We start from the raw sequence: 23,890 nt of genomic DNA, 5'->3' as shown, positions 1-23,890 counted from the left end.
ATCTGAAACAAGATTTCTCACAATCTCATTCAATTTCCACGCAGGCCTGTTCATCCCTCTTAGTGGCTGCTCCGGAGTAGTCAACCAAGTGTAATCTGATAGGGACTTCTTCAAAACTTGCTCCGGCCTTCAGAAACACCCTTCTGTCCTGAACGGCCTGAGGCAGCTGAGGCTCCCCCTGCTCACAACACATTTTTCTTCTTAGTTCAAGGTTTAGTTGATCCTGAAATAAGTGGTATGTGGAGATAAAGAGTGTGACAGAGAACACATGAAGCCCACGGGAAAAACAGAACCAAATGTCACAAGGATCAGAGAAATCCCTGAAACTCGAGGGAGGTGTCAAAGTTGGAAATCCTGAATGGGAAGGGCACTGTCAAATCTCTCCCCTAAGACAGAAACCTCTAGAAAGTTGGGGGATTGAGGAGGGAGAAAGAGAAGCTAAAGAAAGTTATAGGGATCATAATGCATCCCAGAGAAGAGTGAGGACTAGGTTCAAAGTAAGAATGTAAATGGTACTTTTGGATTGATGACAAGGGCCCGAGATCCCTTAAGGAGAAGGGAACAGGCAATTCTTGGAAGCCAGGAGCTGGCTGGGTAGGTGGGTGACGGTGAGGTAATGGAATCAGAAGCAGCACAGGAAGACAGGGATGCAATCTTTAGCTCAGGGAAATGGGAACCCAGTGCTGGAGTTGCACAGGGACATAGGAGGAAAAGTGCAAACTAGGAAAAGAGATAGAGGTGGAGTCCATGGAAAAGGTTTGGGGCAGGGGCAGAGACGACGAGGAAGGACAAGGATGGGCATTATGGGAGTCGTCTGATATGGAAAGGGTTCATGACTTAAAAAAAAGAATTATTCGAGACGTAGGCAACAGGGATGAGTGAGGGAGGGGGGAATCCCCGAGGCAGAGGGAGGAGCTAATAGAAGAGGAAGCCAAAAAGCGGAGGAGGACCCCAGGCCTGAGAGGAAAGGGTGGAGAAGGAACCCGGGGTGCAGCTGACACCAAGAGGGCAGTTTCGTAGTCGAACTCAGGTGGGGAAGACTGTGCGGGACAGGGTGGGAGAGGGACCCCCCCCCCCAACAGGGCAAAGGTGACTCATGAAGGAGGAGTAGCTTACCTCTGGGGGACCCCCGCGGAGCGGGTGCGGGCAGTCGCGGTTGGACTGCCGACACTGCCGCCTCAGCAGCAGCGACCGCTCCCGGGTTCCATTGGCCGCCTGCGCTTCCCTGACAGCGGCCGCGGCGGCTGCACCAGGCCCCGGCTGCGGGGCTGCCCGCGGCGCCGCCTGAGGGGGCCTTCAGGCTGCCACAAGTTCGACCGGGCCACACAACCTCTTCTTCCTCCCTCAGTACAACCAAGACCAAAAAAATAATAAAATAAAATAAAATTCCCCAGCAGGTCTCGATGTAGTATTCTTCTCCGGAGTCCAAGCCAAGCCTTTCTTCCCAGGATACGCTTTCCTGCTTCCCCAGCGGTCAGGACCCTACCGATTCCATAGTAATCTAAGGAGTCGGGTGAGCTGCCTGGAACATGCCTGTTCAGAAATAGAAAAGGGGGCGGGGAAAAGATGTTTGGAAGCTCTCGAGGGAGAGAGGGCGAAGGGAGGAGCTTACGGGTGGGAGGAGGGGCCAATATTTAAGAAGCGGACTTAAGCGGTAGCGTTTGCGAGGTTAAAGAAGCCGAGAGAGAAGTAAAATTTGCTGCATAAGTAGGGTGAGCAGGCGGCCGTGGGTGCCCTGTTAAAGAAGTATGGACATATGCATACTTCCAGAAGTATATTAACATGCAAGTTATATGTAAACGACCGTTTGAGTAACTAACCAAATTACCGTAATTGCAATCAATGACTTTTCCCCCTCCCGTATGCTACAAGACTCCCTTAGTAAATCAGGCCGTGGGATGGACGCTGGGTTCCTAGAAGGGCGCGCAGGAAGACGGCGGACGGGGAAGACGTTCTTCCTGACTGCCCTTTTCCTACTTATCTTGGAGGACGATGCGGAGTTTAAGCTCCTTAACATTTCGGGAATGGCGCGGTCCAACCGCGTCAGTCTTTTCGCCGTTAGAGGCCCGACTCGAGGCCGTGGTTCTGCCTCCGAGGTCACCAACCTGCCTGGGCAGCCTGTGACCTCCAGCATCCATATGCCCAGCCCTCCAGGGAGGGGCTGGACAGGGCCAGGTTGGGAGAGGTGAGTGAAACGACAAAGGCTTGGAGGGCACAATCCCTTCTTCCAAACAAAACGAAACCATATTAGGCCAAACAAATAAACAAAAACACGCCATGCAAATGGGCCTCTGGTGTTGCTTTTGTGTATTTTTCGTTTGTTTGTTTGTTTTGTAAAGACAGGGTCTTGCTATGTTGCCCAAGCTTGTCTCGAACTGTTAGCCTCAAGCAATCTGCCGGCCTCAGGTACCAAAGTGCTGGGATTATAGGCCCGACCTCGCCCAGCAAGTTTTTTGTGTATTTTTCGGTTAAGATTGTTGATTTAGAGCCCTCTTTGTCCTCAGAACCTCTATCTCAATGCCTTTCCTAGGGCTTTACTTAATATGCAGTGCCCCTCATCAGTGCCTTACTTAATACATTGAGGCTAGTTATTTGAGCCCGGGTCTTGAATGCCATCTTCCCTGCCACTTACAAGCCATTTGATTTGGAATAACTAATGTAACCTCTTTAAACCTCAGTTTCTATGTCTACAAAGAAGACATATGGATGAAGTAATATTAGCCCATTACAGGGTTTTGTTAGGATCAAGAGAGTACAAGTTGCTACTATAGTACTTTATTATTAATTATTGGGACAATCATACAGGATAGATGATGAAAGAGTCACTGCTACAATGTTTAATTGGAAGGCAGAATAAAGTGTAATAGCTTGAAAATGCCTGTGTAAAACATGCAGTATATACAACAGTAGAACAAATGGGGTACCTAACCTAATTGCTGAAGGGACATAGTGGAGTTTAAGTTAATTTGGAAGGCCTATATGTGTATGGACACACACATACACACACACACACACACACACACACCAGTATATGGTGAATGAATGAATGGAAGGCTTCTTAGAAATACTGTGAGTCAGGTCTTAGAGTAGATATTGGATATAACCCAGCAAAATAAAAGACAAGCGAGCATTCTGAAAGCAAAAAAATTGTATGTTGAAGAATATAAATGGGAATTTGCTCATATCATGAGGAGAGGGCAAGCAGACAAGCTAGGTTAAAGCAGGAGTACAGTATGAAAGATGAACAAAGAATGGGGACAAGAGTGCCAAAGATAGTTTAAATTTGTCAGCTGGGCACAGTGGCTCACACCTGTAATCCCAGCACTTTGGGAGGCTGAGGTGGGCAGATTGCTTGAGCTCAGGGGTTTGAGACCAGCCTGGGCAACATGGTGAAACCACGTCTCTTCAAAAATACAAAAATTAGCCTAGCTGGCATGGTGGCATGCACCTGTAGTCCCAGCTACTTAGGAGGCTGAGGTAGGAGGATCACTTGAGCCTGGGAGACAGAGGCTGCGGTGAGCCAAGATCATGCCACTGCACTCCAGCCTGGACAACGGAGTGAGACCCTGTCTCAAAAAAAAAATCGGCTTGGTGTGGTGGCTCACGCCTGTAATCCCAGCACTTTGGGAGTCCGAGGTGGGTGGATCAGTCGAGGTCAGGAGTTTGAGACCAGCCTGACCGACTTGGTGAAACTCTGTCTCTACTAAAAATACAAAAATTAGCTGGGCATGGTGGTGGGTGCCTATAATCCCAGCTACTAGGGAGGGTGAGGCAGGGAATCACTTGAACCTGAGAGGCAGAGGTTGCAGTGAGCCGAGATTGCGCCATTGCACTCCAGCCTGGGCAACAGAGCGAGACTCCATCTCAAAAAAAAAAAAAAAAATTCTCACCACTGGTCTGGATTGGGGAGAATCACCAGTCCACATGTTAGGCCCACCAGCTCTTGGCCAGCTTCCAATCAGCTGTCCCGCAAATATCATGAGGCGATGACCCTGCTTTAGCCTAGAGTTTAAAATGTCATGTATCCCCTCAAGGGATAACGTTCCAAACAGCCACAAGACTAGCCTTTTGAAACATTGTAGAAAGACATGTGACAACCTTTTTTATAGTAGGAAGTTTTCTTATTTTCCAATGACAGAAAAAATTTCAGAAACATCTCTTCAAATTTGAAGCAGGAACTTTTTATAGCTAGTCAATTATAGACCACCCTACTAAAAATACACACACACACAAACATAAGTAGAAGATTTTAAGTTTCCTATTTATAGCTCTAAGGGTTCATATGTATAAATTTCTTTCTTTTTTCTTTTTGAGACAGAGTCTCGCTCTGTCGCCCAGGCTGGAGTGCAATGGTGCAATCTTTGTGTGTGTGTGTGTTTGTAGAGATGAGATCTCGCCATGTTGCTGAGGCTGGTCTTAAACTCCTAGGCTCAAGCAATCCTCTGCCTCACCTCCCAGAGTGCTGGGATTACAGGTGTGAGCCACAGAGTCTGGCCTGATTATTCCAGTAAACAAATGCCTCCCTATGAACTTTTTTACTTTTAGAGATGAGGTCTTGCTCTGTCTCTTAAGGCTGGGGTGTAATGGCACAATCATCGTTCACTTCAGCCTCGAAATCCTGGGCTCAGGCAGTCCTCCCACCTCAGCCTCCCAAGTAGCTAGGACTACAGGTGCATGTCCCATTGCCTGGCTTTATGAACATTTCTTTTCTTTTTTTATTTTGAGACAGGGTCTTGCTCCTCTGTCACCCAGGCTGGAGTGCAGCGGTGCCATCTCAGCTCACTGCAGCCTCCACCTCCTGGGCTCAAGCAGTCCTCCTACTTCAGCCTCCCAAGTAGTTGGGTCCACAGGTGCGTGCCACTACGCCTGGCTAATTTTTTTGTAGAGATGGGGTTTTGCAATGTTGCCCAGGCTGTTCTCGAGCTCCTAGGCTCAAGCAATCCTCCCACCTCAGCCTCCCAAGTAGCTGGAATTACAGGCCTGGCTCCACTGTGCCCAGCCTGAGCATTTTTTTTTTGAGACAGATTCTCCCTCTGTTGCCCAGGCTGGAGTGCAGTGGTGCAATCTCGGCTGACTGTAACCTCCACCTCCCAGGTTGAAGCAATTCTCGTGCCTCAGCCTCCTGAGTAGCTGGGATTACAGGCACACGACACCATGCCAGGCTAATTTTTTTTTTGTATTTTTAATAGAGGCGAGGTTTTACCATGTTGGCCAGGCTGGTCTCAAACTCCTCACCTCAGGTAATCCGCTTGCCTCAGCCTCCCAGAGTGCTGGGATTACAGGTGTGAGCCACCATGCCCGGCCAACCTGAGCATTTCTATATACTGTGAGATATATGTATCTGTGTTCAGCCAACTCTCTGTATAAAACGCTGAACAGATTTTTCACATAGGATGGAATCAGCAGGATGTTTTTAGATGAAGAAGTAGTACTACTGAGAAACCACAACATGAAGTAAAACACTTAAGACATATACAGTGACATTAATTCCCCCATTTATTATGCTGTGTGAATGTGTAGCATTTGCTTTAATTTCTAAAGAAGGCTGATTATTAGCTACAAAAATAAACAATAGATTCATTTATTTGAGGCCATAGACTACACATATAGAGTTTGCCTTGGTTTAACAGCAAAAGGTTATTTTTTATTTTTATTATTTTTTTGAGATGGAGTTTTGCTCTTGTTGCCCAGGCTGGAGTGCAATGGTGCGATCTCAGCTCACCGCAACCTCCACCTCCCAGGTTCAAGCAATTCTCCTGCCTCAGCCTCCCGAGTAGCTGGGATTACAGGCATGCGCCACCACACCTGGCTAATTTTTTTTTGTATTTTTAGTAGAGATGGGGTTTCTCCATGTTGGTCAGGCTGGTCTTGAACTCCTAACCTCCAGTGATCTGCCCACTTCGGCCTCCCAAAGTGCTGGAATTACAGATGGGAGCCACCGTGCCCGGCTATTATAGCAAAAGTTTATTTTAAATTTTAGTAAATTTATGATAAACTAAAATGAATAATAGAACTGGAAAAGGTAATGGGAGTGGAGAACGGGAAATTGTGGAGAAGGAGAAGAGTGAGGAATGGTAGGAAGGAAGTGGTACTCCCCCAAATCTTAGTTTAGGCCTTCATCTAAAAAACTGAAGATTGCTTAAACTACAGAGGAATAACTTGTTTCATGTTATATATTTTAAAATAGGGTGGAATAGGTTACTTTAAAACCCTGTAACACTCATTAAAATCTCAAAATCATTCAGTGCTGTGGTATTCTAAAGTGAATGGATTCATCCTCAATCTCAGTCATGGTGAGGACAATATTTATTTGGATGAGTCTTATCTATTCTATCACCAGTGGTTTATTTTACCATATGCCTGTTACCTCTCATCTGTCTGCATCCTGGTCCAGTCCTTCATTTCCTTCCACATGGATAATGGCAACAACTGCCTGGCTCAGTCCTTTAACTCCAGTTTCTCCATCCTTTAATGCAAACTTCATGCCTTTCATTCATTCATTTATTCAACCAACAGATAACTATAATGGTTGTTTATTCTTAGTTTATTTTACTTAATTATTGAGACAGGGTCTTGCTGTGTCACCTAGGCTGTAGTGTAGTGGCACCATCTGGGCTCACTGCAGTCTTTTTGCCCAGGCTGGAGTGCAATGGTGCAATCTCAGCTTACTGCAACCTCTGCCTCCCCCATTCAAGTGATTCTCCTGCCTCAGCCTCCTGAGTAGCTGTGATTACAGGCGCCCCCCAACCAAGCCAGACTAATTTTTTGTGTGTTTTTAGTAGAGATGGGGTTTCATCATGTTGGTCAGGCTGGTCTTGAACTCCTGACCTCAGGTGATCTGCCTGCCTTGGCCTCCCAAAGTGCTGGGATTACAGGCGTGAGCCACCGTGCCCGGCATTTTTCTTTTTTTTTTAGACGGAGTCTCGCTCTGTAGCCCAGGCTGGAGTGCAGTGGCGCCATCTGGGCTCAATGCAACCTCCGCCTCCTGGGTTCAAGCTATTCTCCTGCTTCAGCCTCCTAAGTAGCTGGGATTACAGGTGCCTGGCACCACACACGGCTAATTTTTATATTTTTAGGTTTCACCATGTTGGTCAGGCTGCTCTTGAACTCCTGACCTCAAGTGATCTGCCTGCCTCGGCCTCCCAAAGTGCTGGGATTAGAGGCATGAGCCACCACGCCCGGCCTCACTGCAGTCTTGAACTCCCAGGCACAAGTGACCCTCCCACCTCAGCCTCCTGAGTACCTGGGACTATAGGCACGTACCACAACGCCTGACTAATTTAAAAAAGCTTTTTTGTAGAGACAGGGTCTCACTATGCTGCTTTAACTCCTGGGTTCAAGTGATTCTCTTGCCTTGGCCTCCCAAAGTACTGGGATTACAGGGATGAACCACCACGCCCAGCCTTCTTCTAGTTTACTTCTCACTATTGTTCATACACATCACGTCTGCCTGACGGGTCTCTTTGGGTTGTACTGCCATGCCACATCCCCACACCCATTTTTCCTATAATGTCCTCCTCTTTTTTGCCTATCCAAGCTCTTACTTATCTTAAAGGCCTAACTCAAACTTGCCTTTTCCATGAAGCTTTCACAAATTACTCAGCCCAAACTGATGTCTCTGAATTTACAGCTCTTACGCGGTAAAGTATCACGACTTAGGTCTTTTTGTTTTATGATATGTCTTATGTTGTTTTGTCCTTGCTTTATTAGTTTGACTTGTGCAGCTAACTCCTACTCACATCTACAGGGAAGTCATCTCTGATTCTTGCCTAACACACACGATCTCTCTCTGGGCTCCCACAGCACTCTGTGCTCACTACTTATATAACTCACACCATGCTGTGATCATTTATTTGTCTGTCTCCCCAGCTAGAATGTTTAAAGTTGGGGTCTGAGTAAACCAGCTTCTAACAAATGCCTGACATTTAAAAAACAAGAGGGAAAATATCAAAACCACAGTAAAGGATTCCTACTTCTGGCAGCATGGATAAGAGAAAGTGCTATCCCATTAAAATACAACTAGATCCTAGATAAATTACAGCAAACATACTTTTTAGCACATTGCTGAGTTCATTAGAAAGAGAAATCACTAAAAAAAAAAAAAAAAAAAAGTACAGGCCGGGCACGGTGGCTCACGCCTGTAATTCCAGCACTTTGGGAGGCTGAGGCACGTGGATCACGAGGTCAGGAGATCGAGACCATCCTGGCTAACACGGTGAAACCCCGTCTCTACTAAAAATAAAAAAAATTAGCCGGGTGTGGTGGCGGGTGCCTGTAGTCCAAGCTACTCGGGAGGCTGAGGCAGGAGAATGGCATGAACCTGGGAAATGGAGGTTGCAGTGAGCTGGGATTGCGCCACTGCACTCCAGCTTGGGCAACAGAGCGAGACTCCATCTCAAAACAAAACAAAATACAAATTTAAAAAAGAAAGTTGAAACCTATATAAAGGAAGAGCAACATGGAGTAGTAGAAGCAGGTTTACCCTGAGGACAAATCCCAGTGTCAGCATTGTGATCATAGTCTAAGCCTTGGGCCTAGGCCAAGGGAAGAGAAGAAAAACCTGCAACTCCTGAATTAAACCCGGACTCTTGAAGGGGCTAACATAGTCCCAGGCTTATGCAAATGCAAATCCTCTCTGGAGGGAAGTATTCCTAATTTAGGTCCTCGGAATTCCCACAGATTAAATTTAACAAAAATGAGTTCAGAACCCCAAATATAAAATAGGCAAGGCACGCTGGCTCACACCTGTAATCCCAACACTTTGGGAGGCCATGGCGGGTGGATAGCTTGAGGCCAGAAGTTCGAGACCAGCCTGGCCAATATTGTGAAACTCCGTCTCTACTAAAAAATACAAAAATTAGCTGGGTGTGGTGACATGCACCTGTAATCCCAGCTACTTGGGAGGCTGAGGCAAGAGAATCTCTTGAACCCAGGAGGCAGAGGTTGCAGTGGGCTGAGAGTGCACCACTGCGCTCCAACATGGGTGACAAAGCAAGACGCCATCTCAAAACAAAAAACAAAAAACCCCAAAATATAAAGTATACAAGTAAACAAGCTACCATGGACAGGACTCAGCAGAAAACAACAAAATGGATTTAGACATCCAAGATGTTACAGAATATAAAACAACAATCCCAACACATTTCAAAGAATTGGTGTCATAGACACTACATTCTCTGAACACAAATGATTAAGCTAAAAATCAGTATCAAAAAGATACAATTTGGGCCAGGTGCGGTGGCTCATGCCTGTAATCCCAGCACTTTGGGAGGCTGAGGCGGGCGGATCACAAGGTCAGGAGATCGAGACTACCCTGGCTAACACGGTGAAACCCTGTCTCTACTAAAAAACACAAAAAATTAGCTGGGTGTGGTGGCGGGCGCCTGTAGTCCCAGCTGCTCCGGAGGCTGAGGCAGGAGAATGGCCTGAACCCGGGAGGTAGGCTTGCAGTGAGCCAAGATCACGCCACTGCACTTCAGCCCAGGCGACCGAGTGAGACTCTGTCTCAAAAAAAAAAAATACAATTTTAAATCTCCAGATATTTGGAAGTTTATAAAATGTTTCTAAATAGTTCATGAGTCAAAAAGTCATAAAGGTAATTTAAATATTTTTAGAACTAAGTAATAAAAATACAGCACAGAAAAACTTGTGGGATGTAGAGAAACAGGTTATTAAAAACTTAAAATAGTGAAGAAGATAGCCTGAAAATTAATTGGCTAAGTGTCAAAATGAATATGTTGTAAAGGAACATAAAATTAAACCTAAAGAAAGCATAAAAAAGATAGCTATAGATAAGATCCATAATTAATGAAATGGAAAACAAATACATAAGGGAGAGGATCAACAAAGCTCAAAGTAGCATCTGAAGATATATAGGTAAAATAAATTTCTGGTGCAACTGATCAAGACCAAAAAAGGAGGCACAAGTAAACAACAGAAATGAAAAGGAAGATATGCCTATCCACAGAGCAGAGATAAAGCAGTGGCTCACGCCTGTAATCTAAGCACTTTGGGAGGCAAAGGCAGGCGGATCACTTGAGATCAGGAGTTTGAGACCAGCCTGACCAACATGGTGAAACCTCCTCTCTACTGAAAATACAAGAATTAGCTGGCCGTGGTAGCACGCACCTGGAATCCCAGCTACTCCGGAGGCTGAGGCAGGAGAATCGCTTGAACCCGGAAGGCAGAGGTTACAGTGAGCCAAGATTGCGCCACTGCCCTCCAGCCTGGGCGACAGAGCGGGACTCTGTCTCAAAAAAAAAAAAAAAAAAAAAAAAAAAAAAAAAAAAAGAAGAGCCGGGCACGGTGGCTCACGCCTGTAATCCCAGCACTTTGGAAGGCTGAGGCGGGCGGATCACAAGGTCAGGAGTTCGAGACCATCCTGGCTGACACGGTGAAACCCCATCTCTACTAAAAATACAAAAAAAAATTAGCCAGGTGTACGTGGTGCATGCCTGTAGTCCCAGCTACTTGGGAGGCTGAGGCAGGAGAATGGCGTAAAACCCAGGAGGCAGAGCTTGCAGTGAGCCGAGATCACGCCACTGCACTCCAGCCTGGGAGACAGAGCGAGACTCTGTCTCAAAGAAAAAAAAAAAAAAAAGAAACTGGAAGAAATATATGCACTTTGTGTTAAAAAAAATACATGAAATGCACAAAACCCTAGAATAATACTTCACCTAAGCTGACTCAAGAAGGAATAGAAAGCCCAGTCTATAATTATTAAAGAAATGGAATCAATAGTTAAAATTATTCCCACAAAGAAACATCAATCTCAGATAGCTTTACAGGTGAGTTTTACCAAACTTTCAAGGAACAGTTTGTTTCAATCTGATATAAACTCTTCCAGAGAATAAGACAAGAGGGAACAGTTCCCAACTTAGAGGTTATATAAACCAAAGGACCATGGTAGAAGCCTCTTTAGAAATCTTACTGAAAACAAAGGCACTAACATGTACAAGAATGTTCATAGCAGCAGTTTGAAATAGCAAAATACTGAAAACATCCAAAGATCCATTGATAGGTGAATGGATAAATAACTTGTGGTTTATGCACTTGATAAAATATTACGCAGATGAAAATGAATGAATCATAGCTATCTACAACAGCATGGATGAATCTTAGAAACAATGGTAAGTGAGAAAAAGCAAACTGCAGGGGACTATTAGAGTATAACATAGCTGGGCACAGGTGGCTCATGCCTGTAATCCCAGCGCTTTGGGAGCCCAAGGTGGGCAGATGGCTTGAGCCCAGGAGTTCAAGACCAGCCTGGGCAACATGGTGAAACCCCATCTCTACTAAAAATACAAAACTTCAGGCATGGTGGCAGGCACCTGTAGTCCCAGCTACTAGGGAGGGTGAGGTGGGAGGATTGCTTGAGCCCAGGAAGTGGAGGTTGCAGTGAGCTGAGATCACACCACTGCACGACAGCCTTCACAATAGAGTGAGACTGTGTCTCAAAAAAAAAAAAAAAAAAAAAAGTATAACATTTTCTGTAAAGCTAAAAAACAAGCAAAATTAAACACATTTTTAAAATTATATATACATATATGGTTAAAAAATATCTATAGCAGATAATAGACACGAAAATTAAGGACAGTGGTTACCGCTAAGAAGAGGCGGGGGACAGGCTAGGGAGGAACACAAACACAATGGTATTTCAAATGTTTTAATGTATAAATTGTGTTATGGGTCATAGGTACTCATTAGTATGCTTCATAATTTATTCACGTTAGATATACTCTTTATAGATATCAAATATTACATATTATAATTTCTTAAAATCTGCTGTGGTGGAAATAAATGAACACATGAAGTCTCCCTGAAAGAAAATCAGTGTTTCTTGGGAAGAACCAAGATTCCCTGACAGAAGCTACCCTATGTAGAGGACAAAGTAGGTCTTCAATAAATATTAGTTGGTTTACTGCTCTTCCCAAGGATACATCTGGAGGGTCTGCATTCCTTTCTCATTGGTGCCGCCTGACCACAGAACTAGCTTTTTCCGTGACATCTAACCTAAACCCCGCAGTCCTAAGTCCTGACATGTATGACAAGACGCTGCCACCTGGTGGATACAGAATAGATTTAATGAAATGGCTAGGAAGTCTTTCACTCTAGTTGGTGGAACTGGCAATAGGGTGAGAGGGAAGCAGGAATGAGGAGAAGACAAAAATTAAGAAACAGGAAAAGGAAGGAGCTCCATCTCTAATATGGAGGTAGAAAAAAAGGGACTATCATCTAAATGAGACTGGAGAGTCCCTAGAGGAGAATGGCTTCCCTCTCCTTCCTTCTGAGACTAGAAACAAGAGGAAAGAGGCTACAGCTTGTATTGAGGGAAATGCAAGACTGAGGAGAAAAGAAAGCAGGTCTAGCTGATCTCAACTTAGCAAGCTAAAATAATAGTAGCCTGGTGTTAGCGGCCACCCAAGCAACTCCCTGCTCCTAGTTTCCACTTGGGGAATCCATGTGATTTTGGGGAGGCTGACCCCCACCCTTTTCCCCAAAGGTGTTGTCCATGATGTAGAATAAGCAAATTAGCATGTATCATCCTCCTGGCCACAGTGATTGGTCAGGGTGGACATGTGACCCAGGCCTAATCAGTGTGAATATTAGGGCTTTTGCTGAGATTTCTGGTACAAAGATGCCTTCTTTTTCTGATTGGACATAAATGGGGAAACGTGTAATCCTAGGAATGCTGGCAGCCATTAAGGGGCCAGACTTAAATGGTCCTACAGAAGATGCAACAGTGAGAAAAAAGTCAGTCCGGTATTTAGAGACATACTGAACTACTGGGTCAAGTCTTCACCTGGAGCCAGCACTACCTATGGACTTTCTAGTTACATGAACCAATAAATCCTTTTTATTTGAAGCCAGTTTGAATTAGGTTTTCTGTGATTTAAAACCAAAAGATCCCTAACCTATACATTCATCATACTTAGCCCATTCCTACCTTCCCACAGGATAGCACAGGGAATACAGGTAAGGTCACTACAGATTTATTGGTTACACTAAAGCCCAGGGTATCAAGCTGAAAAGGTCAGAGGCAGCAACCAGGTACTAAGTAGACTGGGTGACTCAGCTGTCTGTACAGAGGAGAATGGACTTCCTTAGGAAAAGAATAGCCAAATGAGAAGCAAGTGCAAAGAAGGGCCTCTACTAGGCAAAGTTAACATAGGGATATAAACACTCTTCCCCACAGACCTGTATCATGGGGGTGTTGCTTTTGGGTCTTTATGCTCCTGGGATAAGGAACTTTGAAGCACATGCTCCTTTAAGTCTTTATTACCCTGTGGTGCAGTGTCTACCTCTCCCTTTGCCAAAGGAAAAGCCTCCTTTTGGCTTCTGCTGCCCTTGATGACACTCACTTTTGAGGGGACCAAGGGAATTTTATCTTCTGCTTCTTTGGTATGCCGGGAACCGGGGCCCCTTCCTCCTTTGGAAACAGTACCATCTCCCTGACCCTGGGCAAGTACTGCCCCCTTTTCAGCCTCTCCCATTGGCCCTGGCCTCTCTGCCCCTCCAGCTGAGTTGCCTTCCCCTCCTGAGCCCCATGTCTCCCATGGTAACCTTGAGGACTGGGCAGATTCCATGGCAGCTGCTGACTTGAGAGGGGTAGAATTCCTTTCCCCACTTCCACCTGACTTTTTTCGAGGGCGCCCCCGTTTCCTTTTGGCATCACTTGCTGTATCCTCTATATCCTGCTTTGCTGCTTTAGCTGGTGGATCCTGCCCACTGGCCTCACTCACAGGTACTTCAGCTGTCCTCTTGACACCCTTGTCATGTGGTCCTTGGTCACCACCTATGCCTACCTCTCTGTTCTCTGTGCCCCGGGGCTGAGTGAGTCCCCCAGGTGGAGCTCGCCCAGGCCCAGGTCCAGGTCCAGGCAAAGCAGGAACAGTTGGTAAGATCATGTTAATGATGGGTACAGCTGCTGGGGGTGCCCCGGCCCTACTAGACAGAGGCAGTGTAGCCACTTTCAGGGCACCTGAAGAAAGCCTGGGGGCCAGAATAGGTGGAGAGACTGGGATTGGCGGAATAAGTGAGCGAGGGGCCCGGGGAAGGAGCAGAGGCAGCCGAGCCACTAGGGCATTAACCTGCAGGTTATTGGCTCCTGGGGCCGAGCTCTCAACTACACTCTTCTTCCGCTCTCCACGTGCAAGAGGACCGGCCCCAGTTCGGGCTTCCAGATCCTTAGGAGGCTAAAAAGTGAAGAGAGGAACACAGTAAGGTGTGAAGAATGAGTATTGGGGGAAACATAGACGCCAGAGGCACAGGAGGTGGAAAAGCAAGGGACCCAATTGGAGAAGGATATACTAAGCCCCCAGCCCAGGACAGCAAAGTCAGGGCCACTGACTTCCTTACCTGGGCCAGTCTCTCTGGCTTCTTGTGGGCTCCACCCTCTGGGTTCTCTACACCATTCTTTGGTTTAGATGACCGTTCCCGAGGTGCATGTTCGTCCTCTTCTGCAGAGGTACCAAAAAGGTAATAGAGTGAAGGTGAGGAGGAAACTGAGGAATAGGGGAGTGAGGCAATTCTGATTGACTGACTGGTAGAGACAGGAAATGGGGTGCTAAAGCATGTCTTAGAAGGGTCTCCAGGAAGAGAGGGCAAATCCAAGGTGTCTCTATTCTAGTGTGTGGGAGGGCCACTGAAGCTGAAAGTGGCTCAGGGTTGCTGAGACATAAGAGAGGGTCAACACACCAGCAAGCCCCATGGCCTTAAGCACATGGGCATGTGCAGATCGGGCAGAGATGAGATGCTGCTGTAGCAGGAAGCGGGCGACCTCAACGATGGAACTGAAGGACCGTTTCAGGATCCGCTCTGCCCAGTCACAGGTCAGGGCACACGCTGCCTCCACCAGTTCATCTCGAGGTGCTGGGGTTACTTCTGGGCCCATTTCTGGCTGAAGTGGGGAAGGACATGCCCAATCACACTCCAAATTAAAGAACCCTTGCCTCCTCTCTTGTCAGAGATCAAAGACTATTGACCAAAGCTGAGACCAGACTGGGGATGGGAGTAGCCTCTACCTATCCCATTGCAGAAGCTCACAAGTTCTCTTCATCCTCTGCCTCAGCTACAGGGTTGGCAGAAGGGAACATCATACCTAGAAGCTATGTACATAATGACTGAGGCTGTTAGCCCTCAAAACATGCCCCAAAGACCTCTGACTTTTACCTGGGAGAGAAGAGTGGAATTGGAAGGTGATTTGGTACTTACACTCTCAGAACCCTTTAGGTCAAGTCCAGGCAGGGGTGGCATAGACACCAAGGTCTTCCTCCTTATGCCACTGTAGCAATATCTGATGCAAGTTAAAGAGCAGCCAACACATGGCGATCTCCAAGCCCCTCGAGCAAGTTAAGCTGTTCCACTCCTTGCTCTCCACATCCTAAGTCTTCCTCCCAGGTCCTCCACCCCCAACCTCTCTAGTCAAGGATACTTGGACTGGCCCCGGCCACCAAGCCTTCGAGCTTTGATGTCAGGGAAGATCTCTCTGATGATCTTGCCAAAGTTGGCTGTGCTGAGTGGGCGGCAACAGGCAAGACTCTCACAGTACTTCCTGAGTGAGAGGGGAGCAGAGTGGGAAGATACTCAGAGAAGGAGGCCATGGGTAGGCTCGAAGAGTCCCTAGGGATCAAGTGTGAGGAACCCTTTAAGAAGGCAGGCTTTATCAAGGCAGGAAGCTCTTCATGGGTGAGGGGGTCCTATGCCCACCAATCCACTCATCCCACCACCCACCCCTCCACCCACCGATAGGCATCATAAACACTTTGCTTTGGCAGACAGGTGTCAGTGTGCTCTTCCAGGTGGTTGCGGATCCACCTATAGGCATACATGTACTCCTCATTGCTCAGTGTACTTGGCTCTGAGCTACAGAAACAAAAGGAACAAGCATTACTAAGACCCTAACAGTTGTCCTGGTTCTTCCCAAACTACCACTTCAGTAGTGCTGGACCAAATTTAGTTCACCCAGAATCTAACTTTCCCTGGTAAACCAAGTCAGGGCGAGGACCTTTCCTCTTCATCAAGGACAGCATTTACGAGTATTCCTATTCACCTCACCCCTTCCCAGTGAACTTTTCTCTAAGAATCAGAACCTCTGCCATCTAAAACTACTATCAAACCTACCTTTTGTCTCCAGTGGTGGGTCCTGAGGGGAGCTGAAGGTAGAGATACAGCTTGTCATTGTCAGAAAATTTCTGTACATCTTGCTGAGGTAGGAGAGAACAGAGGCAGGAGAAATAATAAGGCCAAGAAGGACCCAATATAGGACCCTCTGATCCCCACACCAAAGTCTAGCTGACTTACAGGGTGTCAGACTGAAAAAGGACCTTAGAAATTATTTGACAAGGCCGGGCACGGTGGCTCACGCCTACAATCCCAGCACTTTGGAAGGCCGAGGCAGGCTGATCACAAGGTCAGGAGATCGAGACCATCCTGGCTAACATGGTGAAACCCCGTTTCTACTAAAAATACAAAAAAAAAATTAGCCGGGTGTGGTGACGGGCGCCTGTAGTCCCAGCTACTTAGGAGGCTGAGGCAGGAGAATGGCGTGAACCCGGGAGGCGGAGCTTGCAGTAAGCCGAGATTGCGCCACTGCACTCCAGCCTAGGCGACAGAGCGAGACTCCATCTCAAAAAAAAAAAAAAAAAAGAAAGAAATTATTTGATGCTAGGTGCTCTGAGGAGCCCTATAGGCTACCATGGCGAGGAGGGAAGTAGAGGGGATCAGCTCTGACTTCATCTCTGCTGGGCTTCTACGCAAGTGCTCACAGAGATCAAGTGAGAGGCACAAAGTCAAACTGGCAGCAAGTTTGCAAAGCCAACTATCTTCTGACAAGGCAGACGACCCTACCTCTCCCACATCAATGTTTTGTTGATGCCCATCATCCTCACATCCTCCTCCCTCAGCATTTCCATCCCTCTGTTGCCCTCTTCCCCAACACACTTACCAGGATCCCCTCTACTTTGTTCTGCACGGCCTTGCTGTGGGGAAGAGGAGAAAGCTGGAGGTCACACACAAGATTTTCCCTGTCTCTTTATCTGACTGCTAGGGAGGGAAAAGGACTGAAATGCCCAACAGGTGCTCAAGAATTGCTACCATGGCCAAAAATCTCCCTCTGCTCCCGTGCCCTTGCTGAGAGGCAGTTCATCTACAGCCAAAGTGAAGTGCTGCAGGGATCTATACTCAGGTCTTGGACAGGACTTGGAGATGTGATGAGTACTTACGAAATGGTACCTCGGAGCCTCTGAAGAAGGGTGGTAGGTTCCCCAGCCTCAGCACCACCTGGGGGGGCCCTTCCCCCAGTCTTGGGGCTCTTAGCATCAGGCTCATCTTCTGCCATCCCGGCATGAGGGCTAGAATTGAGAGGGACAGGCATAAAGATGTAACTCACACTGGCCTTCCCTTCCCCAGAAGGCCCCAGGGCACTCCTCATCTCTTTACCCAGAAAGGCAGAGAAACAGAAACAAAGCCTCCGAATTTCCCCGGTGGTCTTTTTCTTACCACTTGCCTTGTCCGAAAATTAGAAATTATTCCATTACTTCGCCAGGCCCATATATACCCAAAGAGATCTTTGCCATCTCCATTCTATCTGCCCCACCTTTCTGAAGTCTCCTAAATCTGGAAAACTGTAAAGGAAGAGATAGGGGGATTGGGAATCCATGTTAGCAAGAAATTTTCATTTCTGCCTCTGACCCCATACTGCCCTCCTCCCCCTCAAAAACAACAATAACAGCCACAAAACAAAGTTCTCTAATTCTCAAAAATACTCCTCACCATTGCATATGCCTGGGAGGTCAGAAAGGATACGAACATATTCTGCCCTTCTAGGCTTGGAAAAAAAACTGGGCCCAAGTTCTCATTACTTAATCTCGCCACGACTTCCCCCGCTGCTCCCCCTCCCCACGTCGCCGGCCCCTACGTCATCTCCCACAACAGCCCATCCTGAGGCGCGCCCCCACCTCCTTCCCTTCCCCCTCCATTCAATCCCCGGTTTCTGCAAAGTGGAGCGGGGGTGGGGCGGGGTAGCGGAACTCATTCGCTGGGCGTCAGAAACCCGGCAGGGGAATGGGGTCCCAGATTCCGGGCACGTGCACATGGGTGAAGAAGCTGTTGAAAATACAGCTACAATCTTTTTCTGCTCTCCTCCCAACTCATCTTGCCCCTCCCTACCTCTGAACAGTCGCCTTCCAACACAAGCAACAATAAAGGTAAGGGAGAAAGAGAAACTACCTCGTAGCCACCTTCACTCCAGCCCAGCCCCAAGGTCCTGGCCCAGCCGGCTCGTGCGTTGCTTTATTTTCCTTTTTCTGAATGGTTGTAACAGCCGCGATCTGCCTAGATACACGGGCGGCCTGCTCTGTCATTGGTCACTGCTGCCACCCGGAGACAGAAGGCGCCGGGCTCGTACCGGCGGCCGCTGAAGTCTGCCTGGTAACAGAATCTGATTGGTCAATAGGGGAGGGAAAATCCAAAGTTGGTCTTATTTGAGTCAAGAGGGGGAAGTCCGGGTTGGGTTTCGGTTAAAACTGGGGTCGGTTGGGACTGCAGGTCCCAAGAGGTTCTTCTCTTAAAGGGACCGCAGGATGAAAGAACGGGCGCTCGGCTCCCTTTGGAACTGTCTTTTCTTTTGCCCTCCCCTTTTGTGTTTCAGTCTAGTCTACGGTCCTCAGAGCTGCCGGAAGAGAAGAATCAATGGATGATAAAATAACTAGACAATGATGGGTAGGAGTGATGGAAGTTCACTGTAAGCTCCTATAACCCCCCATCACCATCACCACATGCCTAATACAACCTGCAGACACACTTACTCGCAACAGACCTGCAATCTGGGCTCTCTTTCCTTCTTGATGGAGGCCTCAAAACCTCAGCAGTTGTACCCATTAAACTAAAATGCTTTTTCCCTCTTAGTATTTCTTGGTTTCCCGTGTGTACTTTCCTTCCAAAGAGTTGCAAATGCCTTTGCATCCCCATAGTTCTGCAGTCGGTGAACCCTGGAATTTTGATGGACTCCCACGGGGGTGCTGGATGCCACAGGAACTTTTTACACTCAGGGAACATTGTACTGAATAGGTCATGGGTTCTTAACCCTCTTACTTAAGACATTTTAAGGTTATGAATCAGACAAAAGCAATGGACCCTCTACCATGAAAAATGCACACAGAGACCAAGTTTTGCATCTAATGTCAGAGAGGTCATGGACTCCAGGTTGAAAGCCTCTTACATGGATGTATTTTGTTTTGCGCAGCGGACATGTTACAACCAAAACTGTATTTGCCATCCTGACATCTAATATGTTCTCCAGGCTCATCATTAATGTGCTTTTGTAAAGAAGACAGTAGTGCTGCCTGAGCTCATCACCATTGCCCTTTACAGCCTACCTTTCCCTATTACCAGCTTCTATGAGTGCTGGGGGAACCCAGGAGATTGTGGAGTTGGGGCAATAAGGATATATTGGCAAGAGGTTTTCTTTTTTCTTTCTTTCTTTTTTTTTTTTTTTTCTTTGAGACGGAGTCTCGCTCTGTTGCCCAGGCTGGAGTGCAATGGCACGATCTTGGCTCACTGCAACCTCCGCCTCCTGGGTTCAAGCGATTCTCCTGCCTCACCCTCCCGAGTAACTGGGTTTACAGGCGTGCATTACCACGCCCAGATAATTTTTGTGTTTTTAGTAGAGACGGAGTTTCACCATGTTGGTCAGGCTGGTCTCAAACTCCTGACTTCAGGTGATCCACCTGCCTTGGCCTCCCAAAGTGCTGGGATTACAGGTGTGAGCCACTGCACCTGGCCAGGTTTTCTAATAACAGCTAAAATTTATTTGGTGTTTATTAGGCCAGGCGTGGTGGCTCACGCCTGTAATCCCAAAACTTTGGGAGGCCGAGGTGGGCGGATCACCTAAGGTTGGGAGTTCGAGACCAGCCTGACCAACATGAAGAAACCCCGTCTCCACTAAAAATACAAGATTAGCCGGGCGTGGTGGCACATGCCTGTAATCCCAGCTACTCGGGAGGCTGAGGCAGGAGAATCACTTGAACTGGGGAGGCGGAGGATTGTGCCATTACACTACAGCCTGGCAACAAGAGCGAAACTCCGTCTCAAACAAAAACAAACAAAAATTTATTTGGTGTTTATTAGGTATCAGACACCATACCAAATGCTAAACACCTCGTGTAATGCTCAGAGCAACTCTCTGAAGTAGGTACTGTTACTGTCTCCATTTTACAGATGAGGAAACCAATGTGGAGAGGTGAAGGGACTTGTCCTTAGTCACATATGTAGAAAGTGCTAGAATCAGGATCCAAAGGCAGGCAGTCTGCCTCAAAGCTGATTGTTTTGAGCACTGCCTTAGACTGCATGTATACATATTTGCAGATACTCATAAACAAATATGGGTATAACGGGCTGGACATGATGGCTCATGCCTATAATCTCAATATTTTGGGAGGCAAAGGCAAGAGGATTGCTTGGGGCCAGGAGTTTGAGACCAGCCTGGGCAACAAAGTGAGACTCTGTCTCTCTCTACACACACACACACACACACACACACACACACACCACACACAGCCAGGTGTGGTGGTACATGCCTGTGGTTCCAGCAACTTGGGAGGCTGAAGCAGGAGGATCACTATTACCCATGAGTTCGAGGCTGCAGTGAGCTATGATTGCACCACTCTGTCATGCAGCCTGGGTGACAGAGTGAGACCCTGTCTCAAAACAAACAAACAAACAAAAAACAAAAAACAAAAGCCGGCTGGTGTGGTGGCTCATGCCTATAATCCCAGCACTTTGGGAGGCTGAGGTGGGCAGATCACCTGAGGTCAGTTTGAGACCAGCCTGACCAACATGGAGAAACCCCGTCTCTACTAAAAACAAAAAACAAAACAAAATTAGCCAGTCGTGGTGGTGCATGCCTGTAATCCCAGCTACTTGGCAGGCTGAGGCAGGAGAATTGCTTGAACCTGGGAGGCGGAGGTTGGGTGAGCCGAGATCATGCCATTGCACTCCAGCCTGGGCAACAAGAGCGAAACTCCATCTCTAAATAAATAAATAAATAAATAGCAAGCCAAATATGGATATAGACTGATGGAAAGATAGCCCTAACACCACTGTTTGGTATGAAGGAGAACCTAGAGCACTTTGGTTGCAAACAGAGTTTTGGGTAAGTTATTTAGCTTAAAAATTTGCAGATAACAGGGAAAAACTGGAAGCTTTAGTAAGGGGGGAGAAAGTATCATAGTACATAGTACATAGTAAAAGAGATGATTTTGACAGCACTATAGAAGGTAGAGTTGAGTGAAAGAAAAGGCTAGAGATAGGAAAGAGGAAACTATTAATTTATGCCAGGCATTGTGTTAAGAGCTAGGGATACAAAGCTGAATAAGGTATGGTCCTTGCCTTGGGCAGTAACAATAAAAATTGTCCGGATAAGCATCATATAACAGCAAGTATTTATATAGAGCCTAATATGTGTTGGGGCCCGTTGTTTTTTTTTTTTCGAGACGGATTCTTGCTCTGTCACCCAGGCTGGAGAGCAGTGGCTCAATCTCGGCTCACTGCAAGCTCTGCCTCCCAGGTTCAAGTGATTCTCCTGCCTCAGCCTCACAAGTAGCTGGGACTACAGGCGCCTGCCACCACACCGGGCTAATTTTTTTGTATTTTTAATAGAAATGGGGTTTCACCATGTTAGTCAGGATGGTCTCTATCTCCTGACCTCGTGATCCGCCCGCCTCGGCCTCCCAAAGTGCTGGGATTACAGGCGTGAGCTACCGCGTGCGGCCTCAGATAGATACTATGATTATCCCCATTTTACAGGTGAGGAGACAGGCATTGAAAGGTTAATAATTTGCCCAAGATTACATCATAATTTAGTAAGCTATGGAGCCAGGATCTGCACCTAGGCTCTTTGTGTTGCAGCTTTTTTTTTTTTTCCTTTTTAGACAGAGTCTCACTCTGTCATCCAGGCTGTAGTGCAGTGGCTCCACTGCACTTGGCTCACTGCAACCTCTGCCTCCCAGGTTCAAGTGATTTTCCTACCTCAGCCTCCAGAGTAGCTGGGATTACAGGCGTGTGCCACCACACCTGGCTAATTTTTGTATTTTTAGTAGAAATGGGGTCTCACCATTTTGGCCAAGCTAGTCTTGAGCTCCTGACCTCAAATGATCCACCCACCTTGGCTTCCAAAAGTGCTGGGATTATAGGCGTGAGCCACCATGCCTGGCCTGTTGCAGCTTTTTCACTCTTGCTGTTTGGAGAGTGGGAGGGAGTGTTCCAGCATTTTCCCTTCAACTGCTGGTGGACTCTGTATTCTTGTCCCACGACCAAGAAGAATAAGGTGTGTAGACACTGGAGAGTGAGTAAGGCAGTCAGATTTATTTATTTATTTACTTATTTATTTTATTATTTTTTTTGAGATGGGGGAGTCTCACTCTGTCACCTGAACTGGAGTGCAGTGGCATGATCTTGGCTCACTGCAACCTCCGCCTCCTGGGTTCAAGCGATTCTCTTGCCTCAGCCTCCCAAGTAGCTAGAACTGTAGGTGCCTGCTACCACACCCAGCCAATTTTTTGCATTTTTTTTTTTTTTTGGCGGGGGGGCGATGGAGTTTCACTCTGTTACCAAGCTGGAGTGCAGTGGTACAATCTTGGCTCACTGCAACCTCCACCTCCTGGGTACAAACAGTTCTGCCTCAGCCTCCCAGGTAGCTGAGATTACAGGCGCCTGCCACCATGCCCAGCTAATTTTTGTATTTTTAGTAGAGATGGTGTTTCACCATGTTGTCCAGGATGATCTCAATCTCTTGACCTCATGATCTGCCCATCTTGGCCTCTCAAAGTGCTGGGATTACAGGTGTGAGCCACCGAACCTGGCTAATTTTTTGTATTTTTAGTACAGACGGGGTTTCACCATGTTGGCCAGGCTGGTCTCAAACTCCTGACCAGCCAGAGTCAGATTTATTAAGCAACAGAAAAGCTCTCAGCAAAGAGGGGGCCTGAAAGAGGATTGCCAGCTATGAGGCTGAGTGGGAGGGTGAGGAGGGTGGCTTATGGACTGGGAAAGGGAGGAGTGTGCTGACCGGGCCTGCAGGCTATCTTGCAGAAAGCACCACTCAGAAAGAGGTATGATAGTGTAAAGAACCAGTTGGAGGCAGAAGTGAAGGCTTGGCTCAACAACTTGGCCTGGAACCAATCAGGGGCTGAAGTGAAAGCTTGGGCCAGGACCTTGGCCTGGAACCAATCAGGGGCTGAAGTGATGATTCACCCTATGTAAATGAAGACTCCCCCTGTGGCCAATCACAGAAAGGTAAGCATATGTAAAATAGGTGAAAACTAAGAGACTAAGGTGTGCCAAAGAGAGTGAAATATGTCCAAAAAGGGAGTGGTATTTGTTCATCTGGGTTCCTAGAGTAGGTATTTCCATTCCAGGATGCGGGCTGTCACTTATCTGGGGCCTGCAGTTTAATTTTCAGGCTGTTCTTTGTTTGAAGGAGTTTTACCAAGGACCCACCTTAACTGCCTGCCTGACTGGTTTCTTCTTTCTCCTCTCTCATTTGATTCAGAATTTGCTCTTGGACGCTATTATACATTGCCTACTAAGATTGGGAGTGAATTTTTTTTTTATTTTTTAAGACAGTGTCTTGCTTTCTCACGCAGGCTGGAGTGCAGCAGCACAAGCTCGGCTCACTGCAACCTCCACCTCCCGAGTTCAAGCAATACTCCTGCCTCAGCCTTCCGAGTAGCTGGGATTACAGGCACGTGTCACCACACACGGCTAATTTTTTATATTTTTGGTAGAGATGGGATTTCACCATGTAGGCCAGGCTGGTCTTGAACTCCTGACCTCAAGTGATCTGCCCATCTTGGCCTCCCAAAGTATTGGGATTACAGGCGTAAGCCACTGT

General features: G+C 47.1%; 2 protein-coding genes and 1 long non-coding RNA gene across 36 annotated transcripts in view; 1 reads left to right on the top strand and 2 right to left on the bottom strand.

Moving 5' to 3' along the window:
• PI4KB (phosphatidylinositol 4-kinase beta) overlaps positions 1 to 1,968 on the bottom strand; it is a 36,304-nt gene extending 34,336 nt beyond the window's left edge. For 5 of the 24 annotated variants that reach the window (XM_016926919.3, XM_016926949.4, XM_054670932.2 and 2 more), the window contains exons 1-2: positions 1,117 to 1,547; positions 22 to 223 (exon numbers count right to left, since the gene is read on the bottom strand). In XM_016926919.3, the coding sequence (XP_016782408.1) occupies positions 22 to 29 (8 nt within the window). In that variant the 5' untranslated portion in view covers positions 30 to 223; positions 1,117 to 1,547. Of the gene's footprint in view, positions 1 to 21; positions 224 to 1,116; positions 1,611 to 1,828 lie in introns of those variants that run through there. The other 19 variants (XM_016926927.3, XM_063813630.1, XM_063813653.1 and 16 more) reach the window with 11 other exon arrangements.
• Positions 1,969 to 11,649: 9,681 nt separating this feature from the next.
• Positions 11,650 to 18,542, bottom strand: RFX5 (regulatory factor X5). 11 transcript variants are annotated; one of them, XM_009431238.5, is made up of 11 exons: positions 18,229 to 18,542; positions 17,500 to 17,624; positions 17,223 to 17,351; positions 16,946 to 16,979; positions 16,123 to 16,205; positions 15,745 to 15,864; positions 15,434 to 15,553; positions 15,214 to 15,295; positions 14,698 to 14,899; positions 14,359 to 14,459; positions 11,650 to 14,195 (listed from the first exon to the last, which is right to left on the bottom strand). In XM_009431238.5, exons 3-11 carry the CDS (start codon positions 17,336 to 17,338, stop codon positions 13,203 to 13,205), a joined length of 1,851 nt encoding a protein of 616 aa, XP_009429513.1. In that variant the 5' UTR covers positions 17,339 to 17,351; positions 17,500 to 17,624; positions 18,229 to 18,542; the 3' UTR covers positions 11,650 to 13,202. The 11 variants fall into 11 exon arrangements, with proteins under 11 accessions (XP_009429513.1, XP_513794.2, XP_009429523.1 ...); XM_513794.7 differs by having other exon boundaries at positions 17,507 to 17,624; positions 18,229 to 18,380; XM_009431248.4 differs by having other exon boundaries at positions 18,169 to 18,270.
• Positions 17,997 to 18,908, top strand: LOC104002674 (uncharacterized). The gene is made up of 2 exons (XR_675058.4): positions 17,997 to 18,206; positions 18,650 to 18,908. It is a non-coding gene; the product is annotated as an uncharacterized LOC104002674 (long non-coding RNA).
• The last annotated feature ends 4,982 nt before the right edge of the window (positions 18,909 to 23,890 follow it).

This window comes from Pan troglodytes, chromosome 1 (genome assembly GCF_028858775.2).
Source record: "Pan troglodytes isolate AG18354 chromosome 1, NHGRI_mPanTro3-v2.0_pri, whole genome shotgun sequence".
Lineage (NCBI taxonomy): Eukaryota > Metazoa > Chordata > Mammalia > Primates > Hominidae > Pan > Pan troglodytes.
The sequence above is the reverse complement of the archived record's forward strand: the minus strand, read 5'-3'. Positions and strand labels throughout refer to the sequence as shown.

Excerpts from the sequence above, each read along its gene's own strand:
- RFX5 (XM_009431238.5), bottom strand. The coding sequence starts at position 17,338 with ATGGCAGAAGATGAGCCTGATGCTAAGAGCCCCAAGACTGGGGGAAGG. Across the intron at positions 16,980-17,222 it reads AGGCTCCGAGGTACCATTTC|CAAGGCCGTGCAGAACAAAG; the intron begins GTAAGTACTCAT and ends TCTTCCCCACAG. Across the intron at positions 15,296-15,433 it reads GGTGGCCGGGGCCAGTCCAA|ATATTGCTACAGTGGCATAA; the intron begins GTATCCTTGACT and ends AACTTGCATCAG.